The sequence below is a fragment of the Pocillopora verrucosa genome, chromosome 5 (genome assembly GCF_036669915.1).
Source record: "Pocillopora verrucosa isolate sample1 chromosome 5, ASM3666991v2, whole genome shotgun sequence".
Taxonomy (NCBI): domain Eukaryota; kingdom Metazoa; phylum Cnidaria; class Anthozoa; order Scleractinia; family Pocilloporidae; genus Pocillopora; species Pocillopora verrucosa.
The window spans coordinates 14749312-14765272 of record NC_089316.1 but is presented as its reverse complement, the minus strand read 5'-3'; the positions used below and the strand labels follow the sequence as shown (position 1 = coordinate 14765272).

General features: G+C 38.3%; 1 protein-coding gene across 2 annotated transcripts; it reads right to left on the bottom strand.

The window, feature by feature from the left end:
* Positions 1-366: 366 nt before the first annotated feature.
* LOC131782265 (nuclear receptor coactivator 4-like) lies at positions 367-5071 on the bottom strand. Of its 2 annotated transcripts, none has more exons than XM_059098997.2 (2): positions 4976-5071; positions 367-2947 (listed from the first exon to the last, which is right to left on the bottom strand). In XM_059098997.2, the coding sequence occupies exon 2, from the start codon at positions 2933-2935 to the stop codon at positions 1580-1582; it is 1356 nt and encodes a 451-aa protein (XP_058954980.2). In that variant the 5' UTR covers positions 2936-2947; positions 4976-5071; the 3' UTR covers positions 367-1579. The 2 variants fall into 2 exon arrangements, with proteins under 2 accessions (XP_058954980.2, XP_058954981.2); XM_059098998.2 differs by having other exon boundaries at positions 367-2943; positions 4976-5070.
* Between the last annotated feature and the right edge of the window lie 10890 nt (positions 5072-15961).

The following is a 15961-nucleotide window of genomic DNA, read 5'->3' as shown; positions in this document are numbered from 1 at the left end:
TCTTCGTATCCTCCAAACCAAAGGCCTACAATTAAAATATGGGAATTTGTCTCATGTGGCTAAATTTCTTGGGATAGGAAGAAGTTTGAGTTTTACATGGGTTTACCGGCACACTAACAAGAGATTTTTGACTAATCAGTGTGCACGATTTAGTTAAATTTGGTCATAAATTTTGGGAATCAATGAAAATAAAAAGTTACTTTAGAGTATGAATGTCAGCCGAATGCTGAGGTGGTAACAGAAGAACGACGGGTGAAGCACAACCATAGTTGAGCAAGACTACCACATACTGAACAATGACAATTTATGACCAAACTACCCACGAAGAAGAGAATTTGATGACTAACAATTGAATTTGCCCAATAGTGAGAGTTCTTGGCTCTTTTACTGAACAAACTATGCTTTTCTTTTTACAACACCGCCCCAATATAAACTCAAAGTATCAAACAGGGCACAAAATATCTAAGGCTCCACTAGGTTATTCACTAGATAGAGCCAGAATTCTCACTGACATGCTTGTTACCATGGCAGACTAACTTTCAGAAAACTATACATGTAAGTTGCCTGGTAAAGGCTGGTTCGTATAAGAAACTACATTATAAGTCAACGATACATTGGTGAAACTCATCCACATTCTTCTACAAGCATGCATGAACACCATACATCTAACAAGTCCTCTTACACTTCCAAACCTTGCAACTTTGCAGCAAATCTCGCTCTATATATTATTTTAAAATCTCTGATTTTCATTGCACAAAACTTCCAATAAAATTGGAGTATATGCATTCATTTAGAAACTAAATTCAAATCACTAAGACAGCTTATCACGTCATTCTTAGATACAACTTACAATGGATAATTAACAGTACCCTGGGAATTCAAAAATGTTAAATGACATCTTTTAAAACAAAGATTCAATTACACTAGTCTGAATCTCCTATTAAAATACTGCTCAAACAAATGTTTAAACATAATTGTGTTCAAATTGTAATGAAATCTAATCAATTAAATATCCTGTCTTAAAGCACCCCTTAATTACTGTTTAAATGAACAGAGTTCATCACATCTAGAACACAAGCTTAATTTTTTTAACATTTAATCTCCACCTTAATGCAATTCCATGCCAAACTGGCTAACAGAAACCTGTGTCTTGAAAGCAAAGCTAATTTGTTCATTTCGTTATAGTAATATTATGTGTTGACATGGATTCCCTGTTTGTTAAGTAAACCCGACGGAAGGGAGACGTTCCTCTGGGGAACATAACACCTCAAAATAGACAAAGTATTGCTACATGTAGAGCAAGTAAAAGAATCATAATATGCTGATAATACTGGTTTTAGATCAGAATTGAGAAAAACTGATTCAAACTGTTAAAATTTTAGCCCCTTACTTTCCTATATCCTGTAAAAAACCCTTTTTTCAGTGCTAGAGTGACCCCCTGATAAACTACATCATAAAATAAAATATCGCACAGTGACCATAGGACTGGAGTTCATAGATCAATGCCAAAGTTTGGAGAATAGAATAATGTTTTTTCATTGTCAAACTTGGAACATTTACTATTCATTAATTTCAGGGCTCAATAGAGTTCTTGTGACATAAGCCAACCATCCTGAGGACTTGCAATCTCATCAAAGACTTTAAAGAGTCCTTTTGAACACATAACTGGGCATTTCTTACATTGGTCATAGGAAGTGCGTGCCAGCCAGCCACAAATGTCTTTATTTGTTGATGAAGGTAACAGCCAGCAGTTGCTCTCAACTGGAAGGGAGTCAATGTAGGACTTCATACCACTACTTATCAGCTCTTCTGCTCCTGTTTCTTCAGAAATGCTCTCCCTACCAGGAAGCAGCCATTGTTGGTTGGCCTGAGAAGCCAAATGTGCTTTGAAATTCTCAATACCAGTGAAGACTGAAGTCATGGCATGACTTTCATGATCTTTACAAGACTCTGTGGTAGATGCATCCTTCAACCATTCTCCAGGATCCAGCACAGAATCGGTTTTCGTACATGTTTCCCGAGTGGCACAGGAAGAAGGTTCTCCTGTTCCTTCAGAATTCCTGAGCCACTGACTTGACTCAGACATTCTTACAATTTTAAAGTAACCTGAAGACATTTCAGGGAGTGTAGTTGTCATCAATGAATCTTTATGCCACCTTTGTGCCTCTGTTGCTTCAATATTTACCACAGCCACATCTTCCTTGTCTTCACTTGGCAAACTACTCCCATTTTCTGTTTGCTTGCCTTGTGGTTTGGCTTTGCTTAGCCAGTACTCCAAGGGATACTGAGGTAAAGAAAGTGAACTTTCTGGAGCTTTCCTGGCCGGCACTGCATTCTGATTGAGCCAGTCATGGATGTTCAATTCTGAAGACGGGGCTCTCAGGATATCTTGCTGGGAACTTTTACCATTATTCTCTCTGATCCACTCTTTAAATGTTATCTGCTCCTCCACCAGACGACTATCAGAAAGCAGTGCTCCAAATTTGTGTATGACATCTTGAAGCTCAAAATTATGAGCAACAAAGCTCATTACATTGGTTTCCTCAGGACTTAAGTTCAGGCAACTAACATCTTGCAAAGTTTCCTTCACAAGATCTTCTAAGGTTTCAGCATCAAGGAGCTCACTGTTCTGTTCTAACAAAGCATAAACTGACTGGATCCTTCCAAGAGCTTTGTTAAATGCAGCAATCTGCTCTTGCAGAACACCATCTTTTATGCACTGTACAACCTCAACCTGTTGAAGTAGCCATGTTTCTCTATTTCTCAATGCCTCTATATGGCGACTGACACTGTCACGAATCTGGGATTTCAAATCTGAGGCCGTAGATTTCAAGTTAGCTTTCACTTGCCTAACTTCAGCAATTCCTTTTTCCAAGTCCTTTTTTATCCTAGCCACCTCCCCAAATAGAACAGCCACACTCTCATTACAATCCATTTTAAAATCTACCTGTGTGAAAAATACAAAAACTGTTAAGTAAAAGAAATATATTAAACTGAAACCAACAAATTACAAAGCAACAACTAAGAGGTAAAACAATGTCCTTAGTCCTTAAAGAGCGAGACATTAATTCTCACACTAGAGATTTCTATGGTAAAGGGCAGCCTCAAGGTACAAGAGTTCTTCTCAATGTACCATCCCTTGATAGCTAAGTGGATTATTCTCAGAAAGGGGGTACTGGGAGTTTTGGTTTTGTGGTTTTGGCTATTTTTAGAATGGTTTTTCAGTTTTTGTGCCACATGTGACTGATTGATTCAAGATTCCAATAGAATCTCCAATCTTTCAGGTCTTAGTTCACAAATGGAAATGTTAGATTAGGGATTTTTGATGAAACTTTCCAGAGCTATAGCTTTGTGCGACTGCAAAATTGCAATCCTTTAGAGGACTTTTGTGCAAATTTCCTTTATTTAACTGGGCTCCATCACCAGCTGCTGAGTCTGCAGATAAAGCCTGTAATTTAAGCAGATACTAGAGGATACAAATGCCAAGTCCATAGCATTCACAAGTACTATAATGAAATTAGTGTAGTTTACTCTCTATGCTCCACTTTTCATCGATCAGGGTTTTAATAACTGGGATGTGAAAATGTATCAATTGTGACAGTTTTGCATGCAATTTTCAATTCTGATTTAATTTTTTTTCGATTTTTCAGTTTTGGATGACTTTTTCTACGGTTTTGCAGTTTCTAATAGGCCCCAATGCCCCCCTCTTCAGAGTATACATAACAATAATGTATTTGAAGTGAGAGGAGTACACATTGAGAATATTGAAAATAGGATGGTTTCTCAAAACAGTGTGACTGAAACCATAAACTTCAATCTTAGTTGTGCTGTAGCTCTATAGTCTCTTTCCTAACTCCAAATGGAAACAGACAAATTGGAGGGTGAAAGTACAAAACATGCTAGGATATATTTCACATAAAATTAATAGTTCATCTGCTAATAAGCTTTGGTGGTGACTTGTTTAATTCCTTTAGGTAATAAGAAAAATAAGCAATTGGTTTTCTTGAGTGGGTCAATTGCCATCACCCTAGTACTTAGGGCTGTTTATAATTAAAAGCTATCGCAGCATGAAATCTTTTGTTAACCAAGAAAAGGAAAACATAAGAAGACAGCTCATTTGACAAATGACTCACCCCACTACATCTACTAAACCCGCAACACAAAATTTAATCACATCAAAACTCGAAAAAAAAAATGGACATAGTGTCGACTGATAAGTATTGAAAAAACAGCCAATAATATAAGGCACTACCTCCCCCCACCCACCCCAGAAAAGGGTTTTCACATAACAAATGCTGTTTTCAGCTCTCTGTATACATATGTAAGAAACCTGCATCTCTGACATACCAAGAGAAAAAACAGTTACAGGATAAACTAATAATTGCATAAAAAACTTAAGCAAATGCAGGCACAAAAAAAAAAGTTTCCTTCCGACAGAAAGCCCGAGAGAACGCAAATATGCGTCTAGTTCAATATTAAACGTCGCCTCTTCGTACTCTCCGCGTACATTGGGCAATGGATCATACTTCCTCCTCAGAGTCCAAAGGTATAAGGTTCGAGATAGTTACACAATATTCTTTGACATAACATATCAACAGGAGATAAAATATTGTCTTGAGCAATCTTTATATCCCTAATAAAAGAGGTTTTTATTCGTCATTCATTTCATTAAATGTTAACATCATGATTCAATCTACTACGAATCATTTGTCGGTCAATTGAAGCATAATATCATAAAGGAAACTATAAGAATCACAAAGATTTTTATTAGTTCAAATTCGACGCAGAGCTTTTTCATTTGCAAGAATGTTTTCGTGACGTGAGTTCTCCGCCTAATTATCGACGTTCCCGTTTGTAATTCGCTTTTCAATCAAACAAAACGACATGTAGCACTAATGTTTAAGAATCTCCAAGTTCATATCAGAGTGAACGGATATCGTTATCTCAAACTCGACATATAAAATCAAATTCTTACCAGAGTAAGATGAAAGTTCTTTGAATCCTTCACAGGGAGATACCGGTCTTACGGTCGCGAATCGTCTTAAAACGGTAGGTGGTTACTTGAGCAACAAGGAGAAGGAATAGCAAATGAACCAATCAAAATTAAGATTATAAAACAAGTTTAGAGTTCCGATAATAAAAACGCTGTGATTGGTCAAAAGGCTAAACTGGGTTTTTGTTAAGACTCGTGATATTCTTTTAAACGTGTGCGCATGAGATGCCGCACGTCATCATGTTCTGCATCTGATTGCGAAGGAAAATTTTTTTTCTTCATTAAATCACTAAAACTGAATGTGCAATCAGAATGAAATTGCGTGGCCTCGCTCCCATTCTTCTGTCGCGTGATAAACCATGAATTTTAGTTGTTTTTTTTAGAATTAAGTGTAACGAGAGGATTCTTAGCTAATAAGTTTATTTTGAATGATGGAAAACATAACAGGTCATAACATTATGCATGGAATCTGCGGAACTTTTGCTAACCTCGGCAAAGCGTACGTATGGTCCCGAGGGAAACGGCCTGTTTTCACATCAGAGAATACGCAAATTAACTCCAGCAGAAGCGAACTTTTTGAATAAAGATATTTAATTTCCAATAACGTTGCATTTTTGGCAACCTATTACTTGACGAAGATCTTCAAGGTTGTGGATAATCAACAAAGTCGTGACACAGGACAGTACAGTGCTGAAAGATTTTTTAACTATATCGCACGACATGCGAAGTTACGTGCAAGTCACTTGTATTCTTGAGCTTCATATGATAAACTTTCGTGCCGATTTCATAATAATTATGTTGCATCTTTAGCGTGGTTAGTCTTAGTTGGTACCCAACAAATAGTGCCTAGGCTAGACTCTGTAAGAGTGGCCCTCTTCTCTGTGTGACTCTGTTGTACACCGCAATGTCTTCCGTGAGTAAAGCTTCAGCATTGACAGCATGCCTCTGAAGACTTGGTGCCGTAGTCCACGAGGTGCAAGAATAAATACTGAACTGAATGTCGTTTTGAGAGCTTATGACACGGGATTTTTTTCTTGCGTTTTCTGGTTTATGACTGTATTTAAAATTTGAAATAGTCGGCCTTTAGCGCCTAGCGAGGTCTCCTTGACCATTTTTTGCGCATTGAAAGTACGATTTAGCGGCCAAAAAGTGTCCCCATTTAGCGCACTGCTAAAACGATCATGCCACATAGCTGTGACGTAAAAACGGTGAAGTCAAGTCGGCAACTATGGTGGAGAAACGAGAGGACGATTGTGTTGCGTCACCGGAGCGCCAAATGATGCTAGCTATACGAATAATACACATTTACCGGGTATTTCTATACACTATTTTACGTCATCCCAGGGCTGACGCCCAAATGGACGCTTTTCGATCGTCGACATGGAGGAGATTTTACTTTTCGATGAAGTCGGCCTTATACTCGGTAACAGCTTTAAGAGGGGGGCATTAGGGCCTATTAGAAACCGCAAAACCGTAGAGAAAGTCATCCAAAACCCAAAAAAAGGTTTGATCAAAACCGAAAACAGCATGCAAAACTTTCACAACCGATACATTTTCACATCCCAGTTATTAAGACCCTAATCGATCCGATACAGTGGTGACAAGTGGAGCATACAGAGTAAGCTACACTAATTTCATTACAATACTTGTGAATCAGGAAGTAATGGGCTCCTGTTGTAAATGCTATGGACTTGGCATTTGTATCTTCAAGTATCTGCTCAAATTACAGGCTTTATTTCAGCAGCTCTCTTGAGGATCTCGAGCATGGTTTCTGCGGACTCGGCAGCTGGTAATGGAGCCTAGTTAAATTAAGGAAATTCGCACAAAAGTCCTCTAAAGGATTGCAATTTTGCAATCGCAAAAAGCTATAACTCTGGAAAGTTTCATCGAAAATCCCTAATCTAACATTTCCATTTGCGAACTAAGACCTGAACGTTTGGAGATTCTATTGGAATGTTGAATCAATCAGTCACGTGTGGCCTATTCTTTTAAAGAATTATCACAATGTTTTAATTGCAATTTATTGGTGTGACAATCCCAGTTCGGGTGATTTAATTATTTCCGCTGCTGCTCTTTGCATGTCTGTCACTGACACCGTCATCAGGCAGTTTAAATGCCTCCCTTTATTCGTTACTGGTGATCCTGAAAAACAGCAAGTTTCTTCACTTCCACTGTCCTCGGGATGGCCCTATAGAAGTAAACTGTTTCCTCCACCTTTACCAGCTGTCCAAGACCCATTTCCTGTAACTTCCTCATCTTTTCTTTAACCATGGGACCATAGGGCCTTATCCCAGAAGATAATTTGCAACATATTCTCTTCGGAGTTACGACATAATCATCATGTTTGATGATAATTTGGTTAATCACCTCCTCAGACACCTGGCCCTTTCCTTGCATTTCTCCCAGCAAAGCTGTCTAAAAGTGAAAACATTTTCTGCAGTCGCTTTTCAGCTACGAAACCGTCTCCCCAGGGAACGAAAAGACTCTTACCTGAACCAGCACCAGCGCATCATAGGGATCGAGAAAGAGCAGTTTATCCTACAAAGTATTGCACAAAAGTTAAGGGAGCATGCCTTCACGGAATTTTTGGGATCCGCAGAAAAGAATATGCCTTTTATCCACATTATTCGCACCGTGACAAGTTTGACGTCATGGCTGATAACTTCGCTAACAGGGATTTCTGACTGCGAACTCGGCAATGCAACTCCCCTTGCTTTAGCAAGCATCCGACGAGCCCCTTTCATGATGATATCCTCAATTTAGAATTTTCTTGTCGTTTCTGTCATTCCAAAGGAAACCCCCGACCAAGATTCCATCATATATAGCTTATGAAAGGGTCGGGGCTGGACACTACGATGCTACAGTAGAGACAGATCTGGAACCTCATCAGTCTCCTTCAATGGCGCCTACGGTGTTGTGTATTGACTCAAGCAAAGTTAAAAACCTGCTTTAACCCGAGAGAGTATCACATCAAACCACAGCATTGGCTGCAGTTGTGGTGGAGGAAACGCAAAGAACAAGGAAAAAGGAGTTTTTTTGTCTTATTTACAAAGATAGGTGTAGGTGTTTTCAAGGAGTCAAAGGATGTATAAGGTCGTGCGCTTGTTTCAACTGCGGCAACCCCTATGGAAAGCGACCTCAAAAGAAATCGGGGACTGAGCTCTGATACTATTCCTAGCAGGTTTAGTAGTAGAGTTTCTGGAAAACATGGGTTGTCGGAAACATGGAGACGCCCCCACGCGAGAACAATTTCGTTACCTTTTGAAACCGGATACTTGTTTTGTTTGTACAGTAATTTGTTGATTGATGGACACGTGAAATTTAACTACAATAATCGCATGTACATTAGACTTTGATCAGTCCTTTTTCGAAGCGAAGACTGGGTTGTGTTAAAAGGTTTTACGATACGAGATCAATTTTGTTATCGCAGGACGAATTAATTAAACGAATCAACTGACAAATCAATACAAGTTTCAAAGTTTATGACAAGGGCGTCAACGTCATTCCACCACCGCGATTAACGATAGAAGAGCTTCTTTTCAAAGAATGCGCGTTTCATGTGGCCGCCATAGGTACCTGAGATATCTCTGTTCTAGCGAAAATTTACATCTGCGCTGTGAAAAAGTAATGTAGTTGTAGTGATCTATTTTGGGTGCAAACTCGTCCAAACTTGAAATGGTTCCTAGAATTCGAAGCTCCAAGGATATTCAAAGAATGCCATCTCGGATCCAGAAAGAAGACACTGAAAATACTAAATTTTGAAGCTCCTGCGAAACACACTTAATAATGGCAACTATAATTGTCAGGAATGAAATTAAGAGGTTTTGAGCTGGATGTAAATATGCTTGTTCTTATCCTAAACCAACAACAATAAAATTAGAGATGTTTTGCAGTGTTCGTCGAGAACAGCACATGCCTTTATCATGATTGACTGCATCAGTTTGGTTGTTTTCGGTTGTCTTATTAAGAAGTTTTGAGGAGGATATAAATATTGCTTGTTCTTATCTTAAACCAACAGCACTATGAATAAGATTAGAGATGTCGTGTTCGTTAAGACCAGTACATGCATTGTACATGCCTTGATTGCATCAGTTCGGTTGTTTTCTTTGCAGCCAGTCAAAAAGCGTTTAACTAAACTAGTACTTATACACTGACCTTTTATATGGAATACTTATATAGCTGTGTTATATAATTTGGAAACAAAGTTCATAGCGTTTTGTAAACCCTTTTTGCAAATTGACATTTTATTTACACTTTAATTAAGATTTACAGCATAGCATAACGTAAGGAAAAAAGTCTTTAAGTACATTGAAGATATTGTTTCGGAGTGAGGCCTTGTTTGTCAGAGAATCGTGCTTAATGTATATCATAGGAGCCCCGTTAAGGACTCCATTTTTCGATATTTCGAGGCTCCAGAAATTCCCTATTTCGCTATTCTAAATAAGGACTCTTTCGTAGACTATCTAGTTCGCTCTTCGATTACTGTATATCTAAGAGGACCCCTGTATAGATTCTCTATTTACCCATGATGATAAGGTCCCTTTGAGGGACTCCATCTTATCAGGTATTATAAGAACCCATATATAGGCTGTCCTTTTCACAAAAAATTATGATGTCCTTCCCTTTATTTTACTGTTCATCATTAGGACTCATTTATAAACTCTTCATTTCACCGTACATTATAATATTCTTTCTAAAGACTCTCTATTTTCCTGTTTCTCACAGAGTCCCTTTCAGAGACTTTTTAGTTAACTGTAGTTCATTACCAGACCCTATCGGTCCTAATCTACTTCTCAAGTATTCCAATTTACTACAAAACATTTCAAGGCTTTTGTAAGAGACTCTCAGTAACACCATACAATTTAACAAGGCCCCTTTTCTGAGTATAAATAATCGGTCATAATAAAACAAAATTCGAAAGACATTTTGAAATCAAGAAACAAGGTCCTTAATACAGAGAGTAGTTTAGACTTCCATTGAGAACCAGGGATGCTGGAGAACTTGTTTAAGAGTTGGTCGCTGATCTGCTTCGGGGTTCAACAACATGTATACAACATTCTTGACCTCTGTTTTAAAAAGAAAAAACAGATAATTATTGATTTGAATCAGATTTTCACGGGAAACGCCCTCAAAATCACTGCATTATCTCTAAGGACTTTAAGGGTCGCGATCTCTTGGAGCCGAAAGGAAAAATTCGAAACCCGAAGAATCTTACCCTGGGTTATCTCAATGGCCGGATTTGATCTGAATAGTGTAAATGGAGCCATTTCATTTGTGTCAAGGCAAAGTTCTCCCGAAATCATCCTCAGCTAGCTTGGATGGCGATAACCATCAATGACCCAATAACAGTTCTTATAGACCTTGATCGATAATTGAGGGCGAAGATGTCCGACCATCATACCAGAATTTCCGAGTACTTTTAATTCCAATAAGAGCTCGTTATGATACTGAACGGTTGAACACAGAGAGTATAAGTGACCAAACTAATACACACCTGATGAAAAGTGTTGAGGTATTCTGGGCTCCATGCTTAGGCAATGTTGTGGTTTTTCAAATGCAGAAATAACTGGTGACAACATATCGACCAAGAGGATTCCCATCGCCCACACAGTTGCCTCGCAACCGTCATATTTACTTGTTTTCATGAATTCAGGGGGCATATATTGATTCGTACCTAAAAGAAAATTTTTGATAGCTAATAAGATATCTAATACCAAAAGCCTGAAGAGAGTTTATAGGTTTACTTAAGAATAAAGGGGAAACAAACTCTCTTGCCGTCACGTGGCGTGATGCTAAGTGTTATTTAATTGGAACGATATATGATGTCATAAGACGCAAAATCAGGACCAAGAATATCAGCAATAATAAGATACGCAAAAATAAAGAGGCTAAGTTCGAGGACTAAAGGGTCATTTTCCCACAAGATCTGTCAACTGGGCTGGCCTTTTTTCTGAGATCGTAGATGTTTGGATGCCTGATTAATCTTCGTCATGCGGATTTGACACCACTCGAAACAGATTTCTCTGATGGAACAGTTCTTACCTCTAAAGCTTTCAAAAGGCTCTTCTTGTATCTCAGATGCCAACCCAAAGTCAATCAACTTCACTTCATCATTTGTCAAATCCAGCAAGATATTTTCAGGCTTGAGGTCGCGATGTATAACACCTTTTTCTTCGCATGTGATGTTAGCTTCCAAGATCTGAGTGAAGTATCGTCTCACTTCATTTTCTGACAATGGGTTTCCTGCGGAGTTACGGTCCTGTATGACGTCAAAAAAGTCTTTGCAGGATTCTGGTCGTTCCATAACATAACAGTAATGTTCTTCTGTAAAGATGAGTTGGTAGATTTGGATGACGTTTGGGTGACGCACTCGACTCATCAGATAAGCCTCAGCCGGGATTTCTCTTCCTCTCAGCTGTAACAAGGGAGGGGAGAGAGGATAAAAGTTTCAATACAATTCAAACCTACTCTTAATAAGTTTCAGTTAAAAACTAAATGACAACAGGAGTCCATTGGTTATCTGGAGAAAACAGCTGTGATACATTTTGATGCAGCGCCATCAGAGACAAACAAGAGTCTATAAACTGTCATAAACTCTTGAGACCAATCAATATTTCGATCGCATTTTTAAGGAATGCAAAGGTATCCGTGACGGTCCGCAGTCGAGACCAAGTTTTGATTCCCGATCAAGATAAATTGATTGGTTGAGGGAAGAGAAATTCGCGCAACAAATAAACATCTTTATGAATACAAGACAACAGGCGAACGATGAACCTATTCACTGCAATTCATGATTATCCGCTCCAAAATTTCCATTCAATCCCAACCTGCTTATATCAAACTCAGAATGCAAAGTAATTTCAGGTCTTGAATCATTTTAATTTCTCCGTTCCCAAATTATCTCTCGGATGACGTTCATGGCCGCTGAAGTTCTCCCCCAGACACTACACAATAAGGTTGTTATTGTCATGGTTATTTCTGTGATCCACGTTGTTTAGCAGTAGAAACCAAAATACTAACACACATTCCCTCTTACATAAACTTACAACTTACATTCCCTCTTACATAAACATAAACTTGCACTAACCTTTTTAAATTCTTGCACGGAGCTCCTCTTTACAAATTTAAGCGCCACCTATGAAAAAAGATTTAAGTTTTGTTAAATACCTAATGCATACGCGCCAAAGCCCCAACCACCAGCTCCCTGGATACCACACTTCTTCCCGCTCCTTTTTTCCCAACTAAGGAAGCTCGGTTCTATTCAATTTCCAGTTACAATTCTCACTCTCAAGTTACTGAGGTGACACTCGGGTAAAAATTAACTGTCTCGCCAAAGAACACGAGTAAATGAACCCGTGCCAAGCTTTGAGTCCCACCATTTTCTTTGAGATTTAGAGCTCGTCTTGAAACTCATTCTTTTCTTATTTCAGCCTAAGAGTAACGTAAAAGACACATACTGGTTTATCATCCGACTTGCGAGTCGCAGCAACTACTTGGCCAAATGAACCAGATCCAAGGAGTTTTCCTATCTCGTATTTCGCAAGATCAGCTAAAATTGGAGCGAAATGAGCAATCGATCAATTCATCACTATCATTATTAGGAAAAACAACTTAGACATAAACAACAACTGGCGTAGGCGTGGACATAATTTGCCAATAAGAGTAGAGTGGGGAGTGGGGAGGAGAGTTCCCTCATTAATATCTTACTTTTGTTAGTAGCTTTCATACTGTGGCGAGTTGTCATTTTTTTTCTTGACCGATGAGGGAGTTATAAAACATGGGGGATAGTGTCCGTGACTCGCCTTCGACCTCCACAGAAAAAGTTTATTCAGGAAAAGGAAGGACGTAATCTCAGTAATAGGAAAATGGAATGAGCATACCATTAGAAGAGGCAAGTTCCTTGATGTAGTCAGGAGGTTCAGTATTTTTAACTTCTTCCACATAACTGCCGTAGTCTGGCTCATAACTTGGTGACCATAATGGAGAATGACAATCTTTCAACCAGTCGGGCTCATCAGGGTCCTAAGAACATAAACACATAACTGTGATGACAGCTACAGAGAAATGCTTCAAGTCCTGGAAAACTCTGAGGACAAAAAAGGTCTGCAGGTGTTGTTAAAATGTGGTGAAGAATCGATAAAGCAGATTTATGAAGTCTGTTTCCTTCAGAGATCAAAACTTATACCCTTAAGGGGAGAAGTGAATAAAATTGAAAGACTCGCTTCCAAAGCCCTTGTTAAGAAGTATTTTCCAAGTGTACTCTACAAACGAGATCAATCTCCATCTTAAGTCCTCTCTCCTTAAGTCATACTCTCTTTTATGATGCCCGAGTCTTCGTTTATCCTGGTTGCTATAGACTACAAAACTACAGGTACTTTGTTGGGCATGACAAGTTTCCAAAAAGTTTGTTTTGAAATTATTCCCAACCTTCTCAAAAACTGATTAAATTACAAGAAACAAACGGAACACAAGCATTTGTATCGTAGCTTTAGGCTCCCAATCAGGGAAAAATGAATAGGTGATAACCATTAGCATCGAACACTCTTTTGCCATTCTGGCATGAAATCTAGAAATGGATAAAAGTGCTACATGTAACCTTAATTATCTACTTTTTTTCTTCTTTACCTCATAAGCCTCATAATCGGGTAATTCTTCATTGGTTTTGTTTTCTTGCGGTGAGTTACCCTGACGCCTGGCTTCCGCACAGCTCGACCTTTTTCTGTTAAGGTAAAAGAAGCAACAGTGTTAATCATCAGTTGAATTACATACTATTTTCAGCAAATCATTTTGTTATTTACCTTGATAACTTGTAACCGCTATCATGACTTTCTTGTTGTCGTTTCCCGAGGGAAGCCTGTAAGGAAATAAGAAAGCAAAAATATGCTTTCTCAGTTGGTGTGAAATCGACGATTGATATTCACCTCTTACATCAAATTGTATAACAAATTTTTCATAATCAGAAGTTTATGCTGGATTACAATATTTTATTTTGCTCCTTTTGAGCGAGTACAATAGATAGTTCAATGTTCATTTAACCGATTGAACATTTTGATAAGCTTATTCAAACGAAAGTTTGAACACTCAATCAGTTAAACATTTACTTACCCTGCTCTCGTTTTCAGTTCGTTTTCTTTCAGCAAGGGGATCACATTCTGCTTTCCGCTTTCTAGAGGGTCGTTCCGAGTTAATTGCAGTCGGATCTACATTTGCATGTTCTCTTTCAGGTAAATTTGGCTTATTTGAAACTTTTTCTGAAGAAATTCCGCAGTTATTGCTCTCTTGCAAGTAACTGGTGTGAGGCACGATGCCTGCACAGTTGGATTTTTCCCTAAGAAAATAAGTGAAATATTATTGTGATAAAATTATTAACTCATTTGGAGTCGTTAGGTAACTAGTTGATGAGCGTACACGTTTCGTGTTTCCTTTCACTCAAACTTCATATTTCCTAGAAAATTTTTTTTAAGGCGTTTTTTCATTTTTAGCCAAAATGCGCTTTAATGTTCTCACTCTGGTGAAGAAGGAGATATATAATTAAAAGAAAACACGTATTTCTCGAAATTTGGAAGAAAACCGTACCATTCGGGAAGACCCTTCAATGTTTGTTTCCAAGACAAGTGACACCCGCGTTTCCTGGCAACGTCTTCAACTGGCTTACACTCGCATTCCGTGGCAACTTTCCAAATATGGTCAAACGCAAGCAAAGCAATGCGAAGTTACAAGTAACTACTTACCTTCCTGACAACCGGCGTAAAAAGTAACTAGTGAGGGCCTTCAATGCAATTATTTAATTCATATCAAATTCAAAAGTTGACAAATTTTTATTTACCTCGGTAATTGAGGACTGCAGACGAATCGTTGAATCTTCAGAAAATTCTACAAAAACAAAGAAGAAAAAGATTTGAAAATTTGTCACCCTCGCTATAAAGATTCATAGATTCCTGAAAAAGACTAGAAAAAAATTAATGATGAAATTAACTTCACAAGCTGCGCTTCCGCGCGTTACTTCAAGAACTCAAACATTTTCAATTAGTTCTTCTCCGCTGATCCTACGATATTTTCTAATTGTTAATTGTGTCAATACATTTCAATTAGAAAATCCTGACAAGTTAACAACTACTCTTACTTGTTATAACTTACCTCGATCTCCTTCTCTGTCTGTTTCCTTTTCCTCTCTGCAAGGGAATCAGTTCCCGCTTTCCGCTTTCTAGAGTTTTGGCTTGATTTCCGAATCGGATTTTCATTCATGTTTTTGTCTTGACCTGACCTCGCCTTCTTTGAGAAGCGTGGAGTTCTCTTAGGCATGCTCGATCAGAGTTAGTGTATCAATAAACTCAACCTTGATTGCGATCAAATTGTGTCCGTAAACTTTCTTTGCGCTCACGGCCAGCTAGCTAGCAAACAACTGTTATGTTTCTGTGGAGGATTTCCAAACTACAGACCTTTGTGACGTGTTTTTGACGTTTCGCGCGCGCTGAAAGGTATGAAGAGCGCGTGCAAGATACAAATTTTTTGTAAAAGTTTTCTCTAAAGATCTTAATAATCATTAATCGAGTATTTTGGCCTATAGAAAGAGAGAAATTAATAGGAACTGTACGGTAAATTTAAAAAATTTCCATCTAAAACGTCGACCTTTGCAACAATTTATAAACTTGATATAGTCTAAAGCTCTTCCGGCTTAAAACGGAATTCTTGAAGAATGTGCCGTTTTGACTACTCCTAAAACAAAGCAGTTTCACTCACTTTATTGAAAGAAGTTCGTGACAAAGCACAAGAAGACGCCTAATTCTCGCCGCTTTCCATAGCCGATTTCTTTTATTTGCGAGACTGACTCGCATAGCTGTTGACGCTTATTTTGCTTTCTTCAGAAAGAAGCAACCAGGACGTGATTTGAATTCTGAAGTTTAAGTAAGACAGAGATGCTTCGATGATATGAAGAGAACTTTTTCCTCTATAACGTGGAGCAGTAAA

Coding starts and splice junctions, on each gene's coding strand:
- LOC131782265 (XM_059098997.2), bottom strand. CDS start 2,935: ATGGATTGTAATGAGAGTGTGGCTGTTCTATTTGGGGAGGTGGCTAGG.